The sequence below is a fragment of the Diaphorina citri genome, unplaced genomic scaffold (genome assembly GCF_000475195.1).
Source record: "Diaphorina citri unplaced genomic scaffold, Diaci psyllid genome assembly version 1.1 scaffold226, whole genome shotgun sequence".
NCBI classification, from domain to species: Eukaryota; Metazoa; Arthropoda; class Insecta; order Hemiptera; family Psyllidae; genus Diaphorina; species Diaphorina citri.
Window position 1 is genome coordinate 65,440 of NW_007377663.1, and position 22,541 is coordinate 87,980.

Below are 22,541 nucleotides of genomic sequence, written 5' to 3' on the forward strand. Positions count from 1 at the left end.
ATACTCGTATTGAAGACAAATATCCTATGATTTATTGGTATTCTGTGCTTTTATTTGGCAACCAGCCAGAGGCTGGCAGATTGTTTATGTATGTTTTTTAAAAATATATAATCTCTTCTTCTTCTTTTCTGTCTCAAGTGCAATTTTTCTCAACCCCTTGGAGGTCAAGTATTAGGTATGTGGCCTATTTCTGTTTGTGAATCAAACCCTCCTTCTGCCCGATTGCCGTCCAAGGATCTTCCCTTTTAGTCTTGACTTGAGAGTATTTCTATACCTTTAACAATATACCATGGTTACTATCTCAATAGCGAAGCGCTTGCACTCCGGTGTAGGATGTCTTCGGCCAGTCTTTCTTCCGACAGTATACACAGAAAAAGCATAGGAGACATACGAAAACTAGTCTTTAAATGGATCATATCTTAGTGGTGTTCAACAATAGCCAGTCGTCTTACCTAGAATCTGAAGACAAATATCCTATGATTTATTGGTATTCTGTGCTTTTATTTGGCAACCAGCCAGAGGCTGGCAGATTGTTTATGTATGTTTTTTAAAAATATATAATCTCTTCTTCTTCTTTTCTGTCTCAAGTGCAATTTTTCTCAACCCCTTGGAGGTCAAGTATTAGGTATGTGGCCTATTTCTGTTTGTGAATCAAACCCTCCTTCTGCCCGATTGCCGTCCAAGGAACTTCCCTTTTAGTCTTGACTTGAGAGTATTTCTATACCTTTAACAATATACCATGTTTACTATCTCAATAGCGAAGCGCTTGCACTCCGGTGTAGGATGTCTTCGGCCAGTCTTTCTTCCGACAGTATACACAGGAAAAGCATAGGAGACATACGAAAACTAGTCTTTAAATGGATCATATCTTAGTGGTGTTCAACAATAGCCAGTCGTCTTACCTAGAATCAGTTTCCGATAGAACACATCAAACCGTATCTTGGCCTCATCAGTCATCGTAGCTCCCATCGCCCAAGGTACACAAAACAGAAGCGTACATAGGAGCCAAATCCGGCTCACACTGGCCAACTGTTCCGACACGATCATACACGAGAAGAGCCGAACGAAATTCTGGAACAGGTGTATGTCGGAGGTGGCGACGAAGGTCGGCAGAGTTCGGATAAAGTCGAAACAGGCGGGCAGGAGATAGTCTACTGTTTCTGTCACTGGAAGAAAGGGGAAGCGGCATTGGGTCGGTTCAAATTTCCAGGAAGAAGTGGTCGGCTGGAAGAGCTCACAGAAGTAAGAATCCTACCACCAACCACCAAATAAATAAAAGGCAAAAGGAAGAACAAGCCATGTCAATTTAAATTAAAAATGTAATATTGTTTTTTACCGTTGTTCACATCTTTTATCACCCAACATTAACCCCTGTTCGTACGTCCCATCCCTCTTCCTTCGACCGAACCTGGGTAACGATCCTGATGGCATAGAATCCTTATTCACCTACCTTAAACGCATTGCCTTAAACGCATGTCTTCAAACTAATCTAAGACCAACCAGGAACCAGGGTGAATGACTATGCTATTGGCTAGTAGCTTGTAGTTAAAAATGCCACTTACTTACATGATATGGGAAAGATAAAATTGACCATAAGAGCTGAAAAAAAAGTTTCATCTCATTTCAAACTTACCCATCTCAAATTGCTCTTCATTTAACTTCTCCTTTAGTTCATTTTGATACGATAGGAAAAACGTAGTCCAGCTAATACACTTCAGTTCGAAATAGATCATACCCACTCGGGACACGGTGGCTGGAGAAGCAAACTCCAGGTTTTCACACTCGAATATCAAATTCATTGTGTTGGACATTTTGATGATCTCTCCGTTGATCAGGCACAGCTTCTTGTTGTTCCACCAACCACCAAATAAATAAAAGGCAAGAAGAAGAAGAACAAGCCATGTCAATTTAAATTAAAAATGTAATATTGTTTTACACTTGTTCACATCTTTTAATACCCAACATTAACCCCTGTTCGTACGTCCCATCCCTTTTTCTTCGACCGAACCTGAGTGACGATCCTGATGGCATAGAATCCTTATTCACCTACCTTAAACGCATTACCTTAAACGCTTAAACGCATGTCTTCAAACTAATCTAAGACCAACTCGGAACCAGGGTGAATGACTATGCTATTGGCTAGTAGCTTGTAAAAAATGCCACTTACATGATATGGGAAAAATAAAATTGACCATAAGAGCTGAAAAAAAAGCTTCATCTCATTTCAAACTTACCCATCTCAAATTGCTCTTCATTTAACTTCTCCTTCAGTTCATTCTGATACGATAGGAAAAACGTAGTCCAGCTAATACACTTCAGTTCGAAATAGATCATACCCACTCGGGACACGGTGGCTGGAGAAGCGAACTCCAGGTTTTCACACTCGAATATCAAATTCATTGTGTTGGACATTTTGATGATCTCTCCGTTGATCAGGCACAGCTTCTTGTTGTCATCGAGCACTTTGAGGATAGAATTACAAACATCGAATAGATTGAAATGGAACGTCATCTTTCTTTAAAGTAAAAATCTTTTGTAGTGCATACTGCTTATAACCTAGGTGTTGATGAGCATCACTCAAAAATAATAGAACATAGATAGAAAAACTTTGGTACCTACTTTCTTTACCTAAAGAGTTAATTAGGTGTTCGAGAAATTCGTTCATTTTGTCATCTGAGGCATACATAACCCTTTGGACTACCAAGATTATAAATCTCGCTTTATGCTAGGATTTTATCCAGAACTTGAGTTGTTTTCACAAGTCTGCACCCTCCAAATGGTCTTGTGTTGCCCTCTGAATAGTTAATCACTTCAGTGAAAAAGAACTTAGTTCGCTCAGTACTTCGCGCAGTAATGTATGAAAAGGTACCCTTTTTCAGGGACTTGAAATTACCTTCAATTCGGAGAAACCTCCGAAAATCAGTTTCGAAAGTCATACCTGTGTTCATATTCTCGATCCACACGGCATCTATGGGGCCGTCGAACATGATCCACTTCCTATCGGGCGTCGTGCTGACCGCCATCTCCCGGAACGTCTTAGCCAAAATGCCGTCTCTCCATTCGTGGGACGCCGAGTCGAATTCACCGTACAACTGGCCCATGGTGATCGATTTCGGGTTGATGATTTTGTACCCCGTTTTGAACTCTTTCATTGTGGCGGACTTTTTGGCGGCTATGTCGGTGAGAGAGTCGGCCAGGGTTTGGTAGGCAGTGGTCTTGCCGCCAAACGATTCGCCGACCACCATCAGACCGTGACGGACTGGGGAAGGTGGAAAACGATTGTAACGAAAAACAATGATTTTTTGGAAAGCTCTTGAAATTATACACTGCAAATTGACACTACTAAATTTTTATAACGCTACTGGGACCCAGAAATCATGGAATATTTACCCAATTTACCCGAAATAGAATATTAAGCCACACTCAAATTTTACCCTACCAAATCCGATCCTAGTCTTATTCACACGAATAGCCCACCTAGAGGCTTAGTTGTTGGGACCAAACACCAAGGATTGTAACGAAAAACAATGATTTGTTGGAAAGCTCTTGAAATTATACACTGCAAATTGACACTACTAAATTTTTATAACGATACTGGGACCCAAAACTCAGAAAACATAGAATATTTACCCAATTTACCCGAAATAGAATATTAAGCCAAACTCAAATTTTACCCTACCAAATCCGATCCTACAGAAAACATAGAATATTTACCCAATTTACCCGAAATAGAATATTAAGCCAAACTCAAATTTTACCCTACCAAATCCGATCCTACAGATACCTCAATACCCTTTACCATCCAACAAAGTTCAATACCTCCAACAAATTTAGAGTTGCTACGAGTCCTGAAATCAATTAGCCTTGGCAAGTTACCTTCGAATATTTTCTTCAAATGCGGCTGCACTCGGAGCGGATCCTTCGTTTCCGACAGGATCTCCAACAGTTCGTCATTCGACAGGAAGAAGAATCGCGGAAAGAAGAGCCTCTCACAAATTTAGAGTTGCTACGAGTCCTGAAATCAGCGCCATGGAAGCTGAAATCAATTAGCCTTGGCAAGTTACCTTCGAATATTTTCTTCAAATGCGGTTGCACTCGGAGCGGATCCTTCGTTTCCGACAGGATCTCCAACAGTTCGTCATTCGACAGGAAGAAGAATCGCGGAAAGAAGAGCCTCTTCTTCTCCAGATAATCGTTGAGGCCCTTCTGTATCAGCTCGAGCATTAGGTTGCACTTGTTGAAGTTCTTCAGCATGTCTTCCATTTCCGTGGCTTGGAGGATGTGTGGATCTTTGTTGACGAAGAGCATGATGGTCTTCCAGATTTGGTCGACGGTTTTGAAGTTGCGTGACTCCTCGGGCATCTGACGCATGATGTCTTCGGAGCTGAAGATTGGCTCGAGGTACATCCATGTGCCTTGGACCTGAAAGCAGAAAGGAGAATGTTTTGATATAATTTAAACCCGTTAGCTTAACTCCATACACAAAAAGCCCACTCTGAGGCTTAGGTGTTGGGACAATTTGCCCCAAGGGATAATTTAAGCTTATACAAATCTACAAATTTAAACCCGAGGGCATCTTACTTACTGACTTCCCCGGTTTTGTAGATGACCAAGGTCTTAACATTCAAAGTATAATCCCCTCCTATGATCTTACGTAATCTGCACCTGGTTACATCGTGCATGGTACTCTCATGGTACTTCCTTGTTTTCCCTGCTCTCTGTTTCAATATTGGAGACTTGATCCTTCATAGTAATCAATTTTATCCCAAGACTGGACACGTAGCTGTGAGAAATACCGCAAGTCCGCAACCTCAGCCTGAAATCTACCCTTAAATCAAATTGTCCTTAAGAAGTTCATCTCTAAAGCTGAAGACATCGGTTAAGTCGTCGACTCTGTGTGGGCACAGCTTTGATGATCGATCAACGGCCGTCGACTCTGTGGACACAGACTGCTTTACCAACCTGTAGCCAAATGTCCAATATATCCTGCATGTTGATGAGTTTAAAATGTAGTCCAGCTAATACACTTCAGTTCGAAATAGATCATACCCACTCGGGACACGGTGGCTGGAGAAGCGAACTCCAGGTTTTCACACTCGAATATCAAATTCATTGTGTTGGACATTTTGATGATCTCTCCGTTGATCAGGCACAGCTTCTTGTTGTCATCGAGCACTTTGAGGATAGAATTACAAACATCGAATAGATTGAAATGGAACGTCATCTTTCTTTAAAGTAAAAATCTTTTGTAGTGCATACTGCTTATAACCTAGGTGTTGATGAGCATCACTCAAAAATAATAGAACATAGATAGAAAAACTTTGGTACCTACTTTCTTTACCTAAAGAGTTAATTAGGTGTTCGAGAAATTCGTTCATTTTGTCATCTGAGGCATACATAACCCTTTGGACTACCAAGATTATAAATCTCGCTTTATGCTAGGATTTTATCCAGAACTTGAGTTGTTTTCACAAGTCTGCACCCTCCAAATGGTCTTGTGTTGCCCTCTGAATAGTTAATCACTTCAGTGAAAAAGAACTTAGTTCGCTCAGTACTTCGCGCAGTAATGTATGAAAAGGTACCCTTTTTCAGGGACTTGAAATTACCTTCAATTCGGAGAAACCTCCGAAAATCAGTTTCGAAAGTCATACCTGTGTTCATATTCTCGATCCACACGGCATCTATGGGGCCGTCGAACATGATCCACTTCCTATCGGGCGTCGTGCTGACCGCCATCTCCCGGAACGTCTTAGCCAAAATGCCGTCTCTCCATTCGTGGGACGCCGAGTCGAATTCACCGTACAACTGGCCCATGGTGATCGATTTCGGGTTGATGATTTTGTACCCCGTTTTGAACTCTTTCATTGTGGCGGACTTTTTGGCGGCTATGTCGGTGAGAGAGTCGGCCAGGGTTTGGTAGGCAGTGGTCTTGCCGCCAAACGATTCGCCGACCACCATCAGACCGTGACGGACTGGGGAAGGTGGAAAAGGATTGTAACGAAAAACAATGATTTGTTGGAAAGCTCTTGAAATTATACACTGCAAATTGACACTACTAAATTTTTATAACGCTACTGGGACCCAGAAATCATGGAATATTTACCCAATTTACCCGAAATAGAATATTAAGCCAAACTCAAATTTTACCCTACCAAATCCGATCCTACAGAAAACATAGAATATTTACCCAATTTACCCGAAATAGAATATTAAGCCAAACTCAAATTTTACCCTACCAAATCCGATCCTACAGAAAACATAGAATATTTACCCAATTTACCCGAAATAGAATATTAAGCCAAACTCAAATTTTACCCTACCAAATCCGATCCTACAGAAAACATAGAATATTTACCCAATTTACCCGAAATAGAATATTAAGCCAAACTCAAATTTTACCCTACCAAATCCGATCCTAGTCTTATTCACACGAATAGCCCACCTAGAGGCTTAGTTGTTGGGACCAAACACCAAAGATCGGTTCCATAGGTGTGCTAAGGTTCACGAATCTACGGTCCTAAAGAGAAAGTTGTTTTCTGTTGTAACAGCTTTCCTAAAACTCGAAAAAGAAACACTGGTAACAGCTTTCCAACTCGAAAAAAAAAATGCTTTCTTCTTTGAATACGAACCTAGAATCATCTCATAGACCTGAATAATCTTCTCAATATACCAATCCGTGGCCTGAGCATTGCGTTTGGCGAGGTTGATTTTGATTTGCTCTATCAGTTCATCTCGATCCGTGGGAGGTAGTTCGATACCTGTAAAAGTCATTGGTGAGCTTTATTTAGAATTTCAGTAGAATTTTATGAAAGTTGTCTTTCTCTTTATGTAGGATTTGGCTAATCTCAAGTTTAAGCAATTTCATGTTAGTTTACGGCTAAAGAAGTGGCCGTGGCCACGTACTGGAGACATAAGATCTGACAATATGGTGATCCGGACACGGAAAGTAACTAAGTACGGCTAATTTGATAGTGTTTACGTGAGTGCAAGCTCAGTACTGGTTTACCGGCATTCTTGTGAAACGCCAAACGATTGTGTCTTGCTGCGGTTGAGACTGAGGACACTCCGCGGTCGAAGTGAGGTCCTCAGCTGTCGATTCACCCGTACATTCCATTTACTTACCATTGACTCCAGGGAAGCGTAACTCCATACACAAAAAGTCCACTTTGAGGCTTAGAGGCAACTGCCCCAAAGGATTGGTTAAGCTTCTACGAATTTACAAGAAAACGTTAACAATTTGAAAATGTAACCAAAATAGTCGAGCTTCTTGCTGGAATGCGGATTGACGGATTTTTTAGTCGCATTCGAATCTACTTACCAGGGAACAGATCCTTATAAATCCCAATAAACAGGGGCAAATCCTGGACGAGAAACTTGGGCATATTTACATCGATGATCGCTCGCAGGACGATCACAAATTCGTCTTTCTCCGGATACTTGATCTTGAGGGATCCTGCTGCATTGAGAACACTCTTGACTGCCCGCATACCGTAATCGTAGTGACTCTGGGACGAGAGCTGTTCTGAGCATAACTTGTATGTGTAGACGATCTTTTCCGCCAGGATCTTGGCGTTCTGGAAGCCCATCGAGTACAGCGAGATTTCCCCTGGAAAAAATCGGTTGGAAAACAGTGGAATGACCAGTGGAAGCATTACCAGAGAAAAAAAAATAATAAATGTACCTAGATTTGACTGAATTAGTAAAAGAGGCTCTAAGTCATGCTGTGATAAAATCAGAATTAATCATGACACAAGTTTTCTAGTAGCAGGGAGTTGCGCGACTAGATAGCATCCAATATAAGATTTCTGTATCATTTTCTTTTCAATTAATAGACGGCGCGGTGTTACGTGACTCCTTGCTACTTTAAGTCGCGCGACTACACTCCCAATGTACGAGAGACCTTAATATCTTGTGATGCTCACCTATCATGGCGTAATCCGGTACCATCATCGCCACACTCCGGAAGAGGACTTTCAAATTATCCGGCAGCTCGGTCCGGCCTGCATAACCCGGATTCATCGTGATAAATATCATACTGGTCGGATTCAAGCTGATCTCGGTGCCTTCGAACATGAACTTCTTCAGCTTGGCAATGGTGGCCAGTTGTATGCTCTGCACTTGTTGCGCCACCACTGAGAGAACTTCGAGCTCGATCCGGTTGAATTCGTCGAAACAGGCCCACGCCCCTGGAAAAATAATGGTGCTTGAAAGTAAAAATTCCATGCCTGGGCGAAGATTGAACCCAAGTACTCCTGTTTACCAGTCGAACGTCTTAACCAAAATTAGGAACTGTAACTGATAATGTATTTTCGTCCCGAAATCGAAGAGAGAAGGAAGACAGGAGAAAGACAGCCGTTCCGAGAACGAACATTATCCGTTCATGGTAAAAACCGCTTTGGGCAAGAATCGCCCCCGGCCTAGCGCTTACAAGACAGACACGTTACCAACCAAGCTAACTAGGCTGACAGTTGACCTAAATGACAACCTAAATTTTGTATCCCTTGTGAGTCAAGAAACCAACTTTGTTCAGGCTTCTCTTGGACCTTCACTTTTCACTTGCCTAAGAAGTTTCCAAAGAAGAGCGACCTCAAATCGTCCGCGGAGATGGTCTTGTCGGTGATTTTGTTCTTGAGAAATTCGTCCATCTTGGTTCCGATAATATTCTGGCACGCGTATTTCATCATGTCCAGAAGACTCTGTTTGTCTGCCTCATCCACTAGGCGGTCACTGAATACGCGAAGAATTTCATGGGTCCATAGCTTGTACATTTTGTCCGGGGCTTTGCAGTGTGAAGCCGGTAACTGGGTTAAACCTAGAGGGAAAGAGGGAATTATGATGAATAGGGAGGGAACTGGAAATTATGATCAATAGATGCAGTATTTTGTGGGTCTAGAGAAAGGGAATTATGATGAAAAAGGGAATTATGATAAATAGAATAAACGTGGGATTTTGTGGGTCTGGATGGGCCTTTGGGAAAAGAACTTCAATTGAGCTATCGATCGCTTAATATTCGCAGGATCTTGTGGATTCCTAAATGTGTATTTTATAATGATCCAACTGAAGTTCGTTTGATCAATTACTAACAAACAACTTACCCATGATGACTTTAGCAAAGTCCCTTAAATTGAACACATAATGTGACTTGCTGGGGATAGGCAGAAACACCTTCGTACTCTCGCTGTACACATGAAAGGTGGCAGCCACTATATTCTTGCTCAGTTTGACAATGGAGTCGGCGAAACCTTTGCTGAAGTGCCAGTCCAGAACGGAGGTGAAGATTTTGGACAGGGTGGCCTCATTGAAGCTGTCGATGGAGATGATGTTCATGTGACGGAGGAGACGGCCTGTGGAGGTGTGGAAAATATGGTGGAGGAGAAGAGGCGAGATTTTTTTTGAGGTTTTACAGAGGGAACTCTAACTGCTAAGGCTAACTCTAACGCTCGCTTTCTAATCAGTCATTTACTATTCTGTATCATCAGGCACCTCACAGGTGGACCTCATCAGGTCTACCTGAGTGTGTGTGTGCTCATCAGGTAGACCTGACAGGCAGACCTGTTCAGTCATACCTGTCAGGTAGTGTCAGGTTTACCTGATAGTGAGTGGGCGCTCTTACCTGTTATAGTGTTCATAGTAGGTATCATAGCTGTAATGTAGATAATATCTACCAGGTCTACCCTGGTCACTGTTTGGAAATCGTAGAGATGCTTGTGGTCTATGATTTGGCGTAGGAGCTCCACCGCTGGTTGGGCCCCATAAGTTTCCTTTTGGGGCATGTTGAGATCATCTGGGAATGGATCGAAAGTAAAGATGTTTTGTTATCTCTCAGATCAACATTGTCAACAATCTTTACTTTCGGCGTCCGTGAGACAGACACCTGTCTTACAGTGATGGAAGGATAGGGAGTTTAAAACCCTTTTGACGTTCAGAAACAATGTCTGGCTCCACGAATATTTAGGTTTGATAGAGGGAACTGTAACAACGGAGACCGTATCGTCTCAAAATTTTTTGACGTTCAGAAACAATGTCTGGCTCCACGAATATTTAGGTTTGATAGAGGGAACTGTAACAACGGAGACCGTATCATCTCAAAATTGAAGAAGAAAAACAGGATACGTGAAAGCCAGCCGTTCCAAGAACGAACCTTATCTGTCAATGAATCTTATTTTTACTGTCAGAGAGGACTGGCCGTTACTGTTGCTCACCTACTTATTTTCTTTGTCCGTGGGGAAGGTATCTCACGGTGTTGGTTACACCACCGTGAGATACCTTACAGGTTGTTTTCCACCGTGGATTGTGTCAGGATTGAGTTCGATCCGAGGTTGACCTGGCTATTATAGGGAATTCATCTCGATCCCTAATCGGTAAACCCCAGCGATAAGTGTACCACTCACCAATGAAGACAATGTACTTCTTCCCCATAGCAGGTCCGTAGACGCCCTTCCGTCTCCCCTTTTGACGTTCAGAAACAATGTCTGGCTCTACGAATATTTAGGTTTGATAGAGGGAACTGTAACAACGGAGACCGTATCGTCTCAAAATCGAAGAAGAAAAACAGGATACGTGAAAGCCAGCCGTTCCAAGAACAAACCTTATCTGTCAATGAATCTTATTTTTACTGTCAGAGAGGACAAACACCAAAGATCGGTTCCATAGGTGTGCTAAGGTTCACGAATCTACGGTCCTAAAGAAAAAGTTGTTTTCTGTTGTAACAGCTTTCCTAAAACTCGAAAAAGAAACACTGGTAACAGCTTTCCAACTCGAGAAAAAAAATGCTTTCTTCTTTGAATACGAACCTAGAATCATCTCATAGACCTGAATAATCTTCTCAATATACCAATCCGTGGCCTGAGCATTGCGTTTGGCGAGGTTGATTTTGATTTGCTCTATCAGTTCATCTCGATCCGTAGGAGGTAGTTCGATTCCTGTAAAAGTCGTTAGTAGAGCTTTATTTAGAATTTAACATTTCATGAGATCCCCACGGATAATTTCAGAGAGATCCCCGAGAAACAATCATGAAAGTAGAAAACCTTGGTTTGACAACGGGATTAAAGGGACTTTTCAGTTCTATTCCAGCAGGATAAACAAGATATATCCTATCCTATTCTATTTACATTTTACAGCAATGTAAGCTCAGTACACTCCATTTACTTACCAGGGAACAGATCCTTGTAAATCCCAATAAACAAGGGCAAATCCTGGACGAGAAACTTGGGCATATTCACATCGATGATCGCTCGCAGGACGATCACAAATTCGTCTTTCTCCGGATACTTGATCTTGAGGGATCCTGCTGCATTGAGAACACTCTTGTCCACACATAGTCGACGGCCGTCTATCTATGTCGACTGAAACCGTCCACACTGCCTCAACAAGATAGATTCACCTCGTCCATCGACATCGGTCAAGTCGTCGACTCTGTGGACACAGACTGCTTTACCAACCTGTAGCCAAATGTCCAATATATCCTGCATGTTGATGAGTTTGCTTTCCCACGCGTTCAATCCGAGGTTGACCTGGCTATTATAGGGAAATCCTCGTTTCATCTCGATCCCGAATTGGTAAACCCCAGCGATAAGTGTACCACTCACCAATGAAGACAATGTACTTCTTCCCCATAGCAGGTCCGTAGACGCCCTTCCGTCTCCTGTCCAACTTAGCCATGATCATTTCCTGTGTAATATTGGACGAGGTTCGTGCTGAGAAGTTGATGATGTTGGGCAGATATTTGTCTTTGGATAGGTTGAGTAGAAGGTTGAGAACGATGGTAGATTTACCTGTTCCTGGAAATATGCAAGAACGTGGGAATGTATTAATGGATACTGGATAACTATCATGCTTTCTTTGAAGAGTCTAAAGGTAGAAACACTACCATCACCGCGTTGAGACCTTTGAAGGGGCCTTCCATCCTGAAGAAAAGATCATCGAGGTTCTTTATTCAATAGAATAGTTATTTTACTGTAGAAAATTACCCGAGGGTGTTTAAAATATAACTTAAGTCTAAATTGAAACCAATTCGGGGGAAAATTTGGCACCTTGTAATTGGATTTCGGGGTTCACTCAAACCGTGAATTCGAGGAATTTTGTTGGTACTTATATGAATTGCAGATCAATTACCAAGAAGTAATACAGGTCACTTATCAAGACCATAACGCTTTTAATGATTTGCCAACATCTGTATTGGAGCTAACCTTACTTGTTGCGCCACCACTGAGAGAACTTCGAGCTCGATCCGGTTGAATTCGTCGAAACAGGCCCACGCCCCTGGAAAATAATGGTGCTTGAAAGTAAAAATTCCATGCCTGGGCGAAGATTGAACCCAAGTACTCCTGTTTACCAGTCGAACGTCTTAACCACTACACTACCAAATCAGGTTTTGTCCTTCAAACGTAATATCGCATGAAATTGGGACTATCCCGGTGTCTATTAAGGGAGAGCTAACCTATTTCCTAAAAATCCTCACAATATTTCCCTCTGATAGTCAACTCTTCAAAAACACTACTAATCGATTTATTACATTACACTAACACATACAAATGCAGAAGGATCCCCAAATTCATTAAGGGAAAAGACTCTTCTATAGCATCAGCATTGTACTAATGCTTGTTCAATATGGGTATCGTGCCCTTACCTTATGGATGGCTAGAGTTTTTCTTAGCCAAGATTCTCTAGAGTAAAAATACATCTATTTTATGCGGAGTTTAAAAGTTCCGTCCATTTTTACTATTTACTAGTTCCGTTTTTAGTCGAAGGTCAAATTTAAGTTTTGTAAGTTTATCAGGAATCTGATGTGTACGTACTACCTTGTTTATACCTTGCGACCATATGTCCTTACCTGCTGAGGCCACGCCTTTGAAGAACTTGCCCATGGCCTTATAGTCAAGCGTATCCGAACAGCTCTCTTGGCTTTCGGGACGATAAGGCCTTAGCAGTTATAGTTCCTTCAATCAAACCTCTTCAAAAAACTTCGATTTCGCAACGATAAGATTTCCGTCGCGTTACAGTTCCCTCTATGAAAAAAGAAAAAAAAAATACATAGATTCGATTTGATTAGTAAAATATCCCAAACTTCCCAGCCTACCTGTAGGTCCTACAAACATCATGGGCACGTCGTTTTGCAAGTACAGGTTTATAAAGAAGTTCTGCATACACGTCACATTGGTCGGTATGATGAGGTCGCTCGGTCGCAGGTTGGGTGGAAAAGTTGGCCTCTCTACCGATCCGAACAGTTGAACACAATACACTGTTTCGCCACCGCCTTGGCCAAATCCTTGCTGGTCTCCGTCTTGCCTGTACCGGCCGGGCCTTCGGGAGCGCCCCCCAGGTGTAACTTGAGGGCGCTCATCAGCGTCCGGTAACAGCGGTCCGTGAGCGGCGTTATTACGAGGCGGTCCGAGTTACCTGAAGTAGATAGGAATTTTCATTGTGTTTCAAGCTGTGTCCACATATAGTCGACTCCGTCGATCGACGTCGGCTGAAACCGTACACAACATAAATTCACCTCGTCGATCGACGACGTCGACTATGTGTAGACAGAGCTTTAGAGAAACCGTGCACAGAGCTAGACCTTTTGCATATGACACGGCCATCCAGACCGCTCTTTTCTGGATGGACAAGATATGAGAGATAGGTATGCTGGACAGTAAGACCAGCCACTCACTCTAAGGTAGACCTGACGACAGATATACCTGATCAGGTCTACCTGATAGTGCGTGTGCTCATCAGGCATCAGGTAAACCTGACAGATGGACTTTTTCAGCTGTACCAGTCAGGTCTGCCAGATAGTGTGTGTGCTCATCAGGTATCAGGCAGAACCTGACAGACGGACCTTTTCAGCTATACCTGTCAAGTCTACCTGATAGTGGGTGGCTAGCCTAACGAAATTCCTTTGTGCAGAGTTAAGTACGTACGACTATTTCATCCCAATACGAGTAGTTACCTAAGTATTCGTAGCCGTATTGCACCGTGGTGGTAATCATACAGACGTTCACGAGGTTGTTGACACCTGACAGACGGACCTTTTCAGCTATACCTGTCAAGTCTACCTGATAGTGGGTGGCTGGCCTAACGAAATTCCTTTGTGCAGAGTTAAGTAGGTACGACTTTTTCATCCCAATACGAGTACTTACCTAAGTATTCGTAGCCGTATTGCACCGTGGTGGTAATCATACAGACGTTCACGAGGTTGTTGACATTGTAGTAGCGCAGTTGTGACATCCAGGCAAAGTCTTCTACTTGGGTGACTTTAGATTCGACGAGGGAGGCAACCACTTCCTTAGCGTGAACGTCGATGACTATGAGGGCGCAGATGGTAATGCGTTCACTCATGAGGAGCTTGCCACGGACCTGGAGGAACATGATGGGTTAAAAAATCACATAACTAACTTCAACTCTGACAGGTATGGCTGAAAAGGACCGAACGTCAGGTCTACCTAATGCCTGATATCTTACCTACTTTCCAAGCGTATGACTTGTTCTGCTGCTGTAGCTAAATGAACTTTGTGCAATATTTTCAGTACATACATCACTATTACATTTAGGGACCCCTAAATTTCCGGGGTTGGGGGGTCCCGGGCCTGATACCCCCCTAAATACGGGAGCATATGCCTTGTTCTGCTGCTGTAGCTAAATCAACTTTGTGCAATATTTTCAGTACATACATCACTATTACATTTAGGGACCCCTAAATTTCCGGGGTTGGGGGGTCTCGGGCCTGATACCCCCCTATTGTCAGATAATCACCTTGATAACCATGATGTCAATCTGCTTCACACTCTTGTCCAGCATTGCGTCCAGCTTCCTGCCTTGGATTCAATGAGGAACAGAACCTTTTCACCTGGGAAGGGAAGAAAACGCGATTATTAGATCCAGTTTTCAGATTAGGTTTAGTTTTATTTAATGGTTTTACAGCTCCTGAACTACTGAACAATCTGGATAGTACTATTAGTATTAGCACTATTAGCTGATGGCTTTAATCCTCAGTTATTCTTTGGATGATGACTCTATCCATTAATCAATCTATTCTTTGCTTGAATTAATCTCAGTGCATAAATATTTTGGACTAGAGACTAATCAACCATTACTATTTAAAAAATCACATTAAGTATTAAAAAAAAAAACTGAAGGTGTTTTCATCCGTCCTACTTTTTGACCAGATGCTTTTTACTCGAAATCTACCTTCAGCAATTTATCGAATTCTGCCACTCTCAGTTCGAGTGAAGTTTCGACGGACTCTCGTTTGGTGTTGATGGCGCGTATAGAGTCTTCCAGCATATCGCCAATCTTGGAGAGCCAGCGGAAGATTTTGCTGTTCATCTCGATGTCGGTGGGCTCCAGACGGGACTTCTCAATGAGGAACAGAACCTTTTCACCTGGGAAGGGAAGAAAACGCGATTATTAGATCCAGTTTTCAGATTGAGTTTAGTTTTATTTAATGGTTTTACAGCCTCTGAACTACTGGACAATCTGGATATAGTATTAGCACTATTAGCTGATGGCTTTAATCCTCAGTTTAAGCTTTGGATGATGACTCTATCCATTAATCAATCTATTCTTTGCTTGAATTAATCTCAGTGCATAAATATTTTGGACTAGAGACTAGTCACTAAATACGGCCCTATTGTCAGATAATCACCTTGATAACCATGATGTCAATCTGCTTCACACTCTTGTCCAGCATTGCGTCCAGCTTCCTGCCTTGGATAGCCTTCTCAACTTCTGCAGTCCAAGTGATGGAGGACACACATATGACAACCATTCCCGGCCATTTGGTCACCCAGACCACGCGCTCTGACTTGTAATAAGCGCCCAACGCCATCATGCAAATATCCTGCGGGAATTCAGAAAAGGAATAGTTGATTTGTTGAAGTAGAACTTTTAAAGTTGCCCCAAAAAAGTTATTACATAATTATTAATTTGTAGAAGTAAAACGTTTACAAAATTTGAATGTCGCTACTAATTCGAAATCTAAATCTTTGTCCAGATGAATGAATCCATGTCACTCGTGATCCTTTAACCACCTTGGAAAAAGGACACTTTGACACCGAACACAAAATGGTATCGGACCCCAAGTATCCATATTACAAGACCAACGATTTACCTGGAGGGATTTTATCATAAGGTCTTCCACCTGTTGGAGCCACTTCTCGACGAGACCTTTGGCATCGTTCGGCCGAATGAGGCCGCTCAGGGCGACCTTTTCACCCTCGAGCGATATCATGCCGATGATCTCCAAGCTGTCCGAGTATTCGAGTAAATTGATACCTGGAAATGAAATTAATGTGAGATTCGACCTCGTGCCTTCCTGATTTCCAGGTGAACAATTGGTCACTGAGATATTAAAGCGAGCATAGAACTGTAACTGCTAAGGTCTTTTCATCCCGAAAAGAGTAAAGCCAACTCTTTCGAAACCGAATATTATCTGTTTTGGATAAAACTGCCCCGGGTGGGACATCCAAGCTAACCAGGCTCACAAATCAAAGCACGGTAATAACGCTACTAAATTATCCCGAAAAGAGTAAAGCCAACTCTTTCGAAAACGAACATTATCTGTTTTGGATAAAACTGCCCCGGGTGGGACATCCAAGCTAACCAGGCTCACAAATCAAAGCACGGTAATAACGCTACTAAATTTCGCCATTGAGATTCGTACCTCAATACCCTTTACCATCCAACAAAGTTCAATACCTCCAACAAATTTAGAGTTGCTACGAGTCCTGAAATCAATTAGCCTTGGCAAGTTACCTTCGAATATTTTCTTCAAATGCGGCTGCACTCGGAGCGGATCCTTCGTTTCCGACAGGATCTCCAACAGTTCGTCATTCGACAGGAAGAAGAATCGCGGAAAGAAGAGCCTCTTCTTCTCCAGATAATCGTTGAGGCCCTTCTGTATCAGCTCGAGCATTAGGTTGCACTTGTTGAAGTTCTTCAGCATGTCTTCCATTTCCGTGGCTTGGAGGATGTGTGGATCTTTGTTGACGAAGAGCATGATGGTCTTCCAGATTTGGTCGACGGTTTTGAAGTTGCGTGACTCCTCGGGCATCTGACGCATGATGTCTTCGGAGCTGAAGATTGGCTCGAGGTACATCCATGTGCCTTGGACCTGAAAGCAGAAGGGAGAATGTTTTGATATAATTTAAACCAGATAGATTCACCTCGTCCATCGACATCGGTCAAGTCGTCGACTCTGTGTGGGCACAGCTTGAATGTCGATCAACGGCCGTCAACTCTGTGGACACAGACTGCTTTACCAACCTGTAGCCAAATGTCCAATATATCCTGCATGTTGATGAGTTTGCTTTCCCACGCCTCCATCTCGGTCTCGAAAGGTTTGATATAAGGGGAACCTCTCATGGTCTGCGCGCGCAGAATATGATCGTCCAGCATCACTTGGATTTCATCTGTGCCTTGGATGATGTAGGTGCCTGCCAACCAGAACAATAATAGAATACGTCATACCGAATACCACAAGATTTTGGTGGAATGAAAAAAAGTTTCAGAAGTGCTTCTGTCTTTTAAAAGTGTTTCAGTCAATATAAATCGAGGATTTTTTTTTTTTTTTAAGAATAGCCTTCGTAGCTTAAGGACAGAGTGGAGCAGAAAGCATCGAGCTTACGTGGAGAGTGCTCTCCGCTCCACTCTGTTACATTTAAGGTAGAAACCACTACTCTCACGTCACGCGACTTCATGGGGAGTCAGAAAGTTCAAAGTTTTCCCACAATATTGTAGGTAATTTCGTTCAGGACAGCTATCACGTCACGTCACGTGACTTAAGGTCACCTTTAGTTTACCTGTATCTCTATACGGCACAACGTCCAGTTTAATGTCCGACCATTCGGTGACCATTTTGTTCAGACTCTGGGACAGCTCTGCTTCCTTGCTCGCGGAGAGGCTGACCTCTTCCAGTTTGGGCAGGATGTTACGGATGCCCAGATCCAGCATGTTCTTCAAACTGGTCTGATCGTTGGGCGTTATATCCTGGCCCAGCTCGTCACTAAGAATCTTCCAATGCCTCTCTTCCATGCCTGTGGGGAAGAAGGAAAGTTATGTTGGCCATACCTAAGAAAATGATGTTGGGAACAGATAACAGAAGGGGAATTATAATTTGTTTGAAGCTGAAACCGTACCAAAGTTACTGCCCAAGGTATTTTAGTTGGAAAGGGCCTTAGGAAGGAGTACTACAGGTCATTAAGGATTTTTAAGGATAAAGATACCTCCAGATACTTTATAATGTGTGTCTAATGAGCTTAGAATGACTAGGATCATCCAAAATAACCACTTTTAGAGAACTTTTCTACGTATCAACAGATGCTTTGAAGATACCTCAAGACACTTAAAACTGTGTCCACGCAAAGTCGACCCCGTCGATCGACGAGGTGAAGAGGTGTTATCGAAGCAGTGTACGGTTTCAGTCGACGTCGATGGACGGCGTCGACTATGTGTCACTTTACCTCTAATGACGGCCACTCACGCTCAGACCTAAGTCTGACGGTCTTTCAGATCTCCTACGTATCAACAGATGCTTTAGACACTTAAAACTGTGTCCACACAAAGTCCACCCCGTCGATCGACGAGGTGAAGAGGTGTTATCGAAGCAGTGTACGGTTTCAGTCGTCGATGGACGGCGTCGACTATGTGTCACTTTACCTCTAATGACGGCCACTCACGCTCAGACCTAAGTCTGACGGTCTTTCAGATCTGAGTCTGACGGTCTTTCAGACCTGGGTGGAACGGTCTGAGCGTGAGAGCCCGGCATAAACGTACCTGGATTACTAATACATTGCAGTATGGGCACTTCCTTCCTAAAGCTCTGCCACTTGATACCTAACTTACAAACATACCTGGTGATCCCTAACTTACAAACGTACCTGGATTACTAATACATTGCAATATCGGCACTTCCTTCCTAAACCTGGGTGGAACGGTCTGAGCGTGAGAGGCCGGCATAAACGTACCTGGATTACTAATACATTGCAGTATGGGCACCTCCTTCCTAAAGCTCTGCCACTTGATCCCTAACTTACAAACATACCTGGATTACTTGGTGATCCCAAACTTACAAACGTACCTGGATTACTAATACATTGCAATATCGGCACTTCCTTCCTAAAGCTCTCCAGTTTGCTTCTCGTCAGATCGTTCACCATTTTGCATCCAGGAGCTCTCGTCATTTTCCTGGCCAGCTGATTGAGTTCTCGGAACATGAAATCCGTTTTGTCTTTGATTTCGTCCGCGTTGAGACCTTTGAAGGGGCCTTCCATCCTGAAGAAAAGATCATCGAGGTTTTTTATTCAATAGAATAGTTATTTTACTGTAGAAAATTACCCGAGGGTGTTTACAATATAACTTAAGTCTAAAGTGAAACCAATTCGGGGGGAAAATTTGGCACCTTGCAATTGGATTTCGGGGTTCACTCAATCCGTGAATTCGAGGAATTTTGTTGGTACTTATATGAATTACAGATCAATTACCAAGAAGTAATACAGGTCACTTATCAAGACCATAACGCTTTTAATGATTTGCCAACATCTGTATTGGAGCTAACCTATTTCCTAAAAATCCTCACAATATTTCCCTCTGATAGTCAACTCTTCAAAAACACTACTAATCGATTTATTACATTACACTAACACATACAAATGCAGAAGGATCCCCAAATTCCTCTGACTTGCCATTTTCGTAATGATGGAAGAAGGGCCATCGGCTACCTAAGCCCTACTTCACTGCCACCTGGTGAGACCTTTTGTGGCTTTCCCTTTTGTAAACTACTTTCCTCTGACTCACCATAAATCTGACGACTCCCGGAACTCCAAAATAATACTCCACAGCCCCCAAATTCCTCTGACTTGCCATTAATGATGGAAGAAGAGCCATCGGCTACCTAAGCCCTACTTCACTGCCACCTGGTGAGATCTTTTGTGGCTTTCCCTTTTGTAAACTACTTTCCTCTGACTCACCATAAATCTGACGACTCCCGGAACTCCAAAATAATACTCCACAGCTGATCAAACGGTTCTAATCGTTCCAACATTTCGTCCACCGTTTCATAGTTGGTTCGCACCATCTTGAGGAGCTCTTGTTCTTCGTTTATTTGTCTGGCCGTGGTGCGATCTTTCTGTAGTAGGTCCAACAGGGTGAGCACCTCTTTGTGAGCCTTCTTGAACTCTTCCGTCGTGTTGCCCGTCACGCTCTTTTCGATGGCGGTCAGCATTTTCGAGTGCTCCTGTGAATAGGGAATTGAAAATTTCGCGATCTTTCTGTAGTAGGTCCAACAGGGTGAGCACCTCTTTGTGAGCCTTCTTGAACTCTTCGGTCGTGTTGCCCGTCACGCTCTTTTCGATGGCGGTCAGCATTTTCGAGTGCTCCTGTGAATAGGGAATTGAAAATTTGTTAAGTTTTTACTTTCCAGGTACGGGAAATGTTCATTTTCCAATGGTTTGCAATGTTTAGGTACATCGGATATGGCTTTGTCATCATGGCAAAATATCAAAAATATTAAAGGTACCAGTAAGTAAAGATGGAGGGGTGTCCGGCAAAAGGTCACACAAGCCCTTTTTCTGTCAAAATCGAGTGGTAAGGAACTCAAATTTAAAATAAAACCATTACTAAGAGACAGAAGAACTGGAAAAGAGGTAACGTACAGCACCACAGACAGAACGGGGAACAGGACGTTTCAAGGAGGGAAAAACAGAAGGATGGAGGGAGGGAAAAACTGAGGAGGGAAATTATCAGGAAGATAGATGTCGAGGGAAAAGGTTTATGAGGCAAAAAAAGATTTTTTTAAAAAATGTGTCTGTTTTGAAATATGGAAAAGTGTGCTTGCTCTCTTGTTGCAACTTTTTTTCTGCAATTTTCAGATTTTCCTCTCTCTTCTTTTTTTCATTTCCTATTTTTTTTAATGGATTTGTGAATTATGGCCGATTTTTTTTTTCGCAATTTTTATCGGTCTAATAGTTTTGTAGTGGAGGGGGAGGGGATGTCGTCTACAATTTATTATGAGTTAGCAACATTTTCATTGCCAATATTGCCATTTAAAAACAAGGGAAAAGGAGTTGTCAGTGTTGTCACACATGGGACTTCGAGTGAAGGTTTTCTGAAAAACAGCTTTAGAAGTTTTTGCAAAATTTTCATTTTCCAATTTTCCATTGAAAAGTTTTGGGAGTATTTTACAAAAACTGGTGTATCTTTGTGAATAATCGAGATACCAACATGATTCTTTTTGGGGCTGATTTGGAACAACATTCGGCATTAATTTTACCCGAAATATGGTCCAAGCAATGTCCTTCACATAACCTTTATCCCAGTGGCGTAGCGTGGTCTAAAGTCAAGTGTAAGGCGTGTAGGGCACTAATTTCCATCACCATGCACATTACTACATATATCTACAGATCATCATCAATGAAATTCTATGCTTCATCGCAAAGGAATTTTTCATCGGAAATAACGCTGGTATGGTATGAGAAATGGCCAAGTACCAAGTACCTATTCCCCGCACCACACACACTCTTAATATAAGCATGAAGTTAATTTCAATAGACAGCCAGAGGGCAGTCTGAGAAGAAGTAGAAGACAAAGAAGAAGAGAGGAAAAAAAATCACCAAATTGTATTATGTCTGGGTCTGGACTAGTGCTGATTTGAATTGTTCTTTTTGGGGCTGATTTGGAACAACATTCGGCATTAATTTTACCCGAAATATGGTCCAAGCAAGGTCCTTCACATAACCTTCATCCTGCTTAAAGCCTCCCCCCACGCCAACCTCTCAATAGCTAATTAACTCTCCAATAAAAACAATCTCATCACTGTCAATGATGTGACTTCAAACGAATATTATCTACAAATCATCACTGTCAATGATGTGACTTCAAACGAATATTATCTACAAATCATCATCAATGAAATTCTATGCTTCATCGCAAAGGAATTTTTCATCGGAAATAACGCTGGTATGAGAAATGGCCAAGTACCAAGTACCTATTCCTCGCACCACACACTCTTAATATAAGCATGAAGTTAATTTCAATAGACAGCCCAGAGGGCAGTCTGAGAAGAAGTAGAAGACGAAGAAGAAAAAGAAGAAGAGAGGAAAAAAAATCATCAAATTGTATTATGTCTGGGTCTGGACTAGTGCTGATTTGAATTTTGAATAGCTATTTCTGGTTTTTGCAAGTGACCGGGGGATAGGATAATCACTAGAGGAATTACAGATCACTGTCATTTAAATGTGATTCTCCCGAAATGATATAGAAAAGAATAGAATATACCCTGTTTATACTGCAAGAATGAGACTGAAAAGTCCCTTTACTCCCGCAGTCTAAACAAAGTCTAAGGAGACATAGGTAGTAGGAAAGCAAAGAAATCGTTATGAGTTACCTATCTCCCCGATCTGCTGCCGTTTCTCATCCAGTATAGTATCCTTGCATTCCTGAATATAATTAATCATATTCACCATAAAGTCTAAGGAGACATAGGTAGTAGGAAAGCAAAGAAATCGCTATGAGTTACCTATCTCCCCGATCTGCTGCCGTTTCTCATCCAGTATAGTATC

The 22,541-nt window shown here is 42.3% G+C and overlaps 1 protein-coding gene across 1 annotated transcript in view; it reads right to left on the reverse strand.

Annotated features, from left to right (window-relative positions):
* The window catches only part of LOC103506306 (dynein heavy chain 3, axonemal-like), a 30,956-nt gene extending 10,780 nt beyond the window's left edge, over positions 1-20,176 (reverse strand). The window contains 20 exon segments of the mRNA XM_026821388.1: positions 903-1,166; positions 2,235-2,462; positions 2,939-3,259; positions 3,877-3,986; positions 4,052-4,422; positions 5,015-5,175; positions 5,652-5,972; positions 6,630-6,758; positions 7,319-7,606; positions 7,923-8,186; positions 12,833-12,898; positions 13,225-13,398; positions 14,127-14,343; positions 15,632-15,826; positions 16,097-16,260; positions 16,741-17,098; positions 17,251-17,420; positions 17,787-18,020; positions 19,064-19,257; positions 19,953-20,176. Coding sequence (XP_026677189.1) covers positions 903-1,166; positions 2,235-2,462; positions 2,939-3,259; positions 3,877-3,986; positions 4,052-4,422; positions 5,015-5,175; positions 5,652-5,972; positions 6,630-6,758; positions 7,319-7,606; positions 7,923-8,186; positions 12,833-12,898; positions 13,225-13,398; positions 14,127-14,343; positions 15,632-15,826; positions 16,097-16,260; positions 16,741-17,098; positions 17,251-17,420; positions 17,787-18,020; positions 19,064-19,257; positions 19,953-20,059 — 4,336 coding nt within the window. The 5' untranslated portion in view covers positions 20,060-20,176.
* Between the last annotated feature and the right edge of the window lie 2,365 nt (positions 20,177-22,541).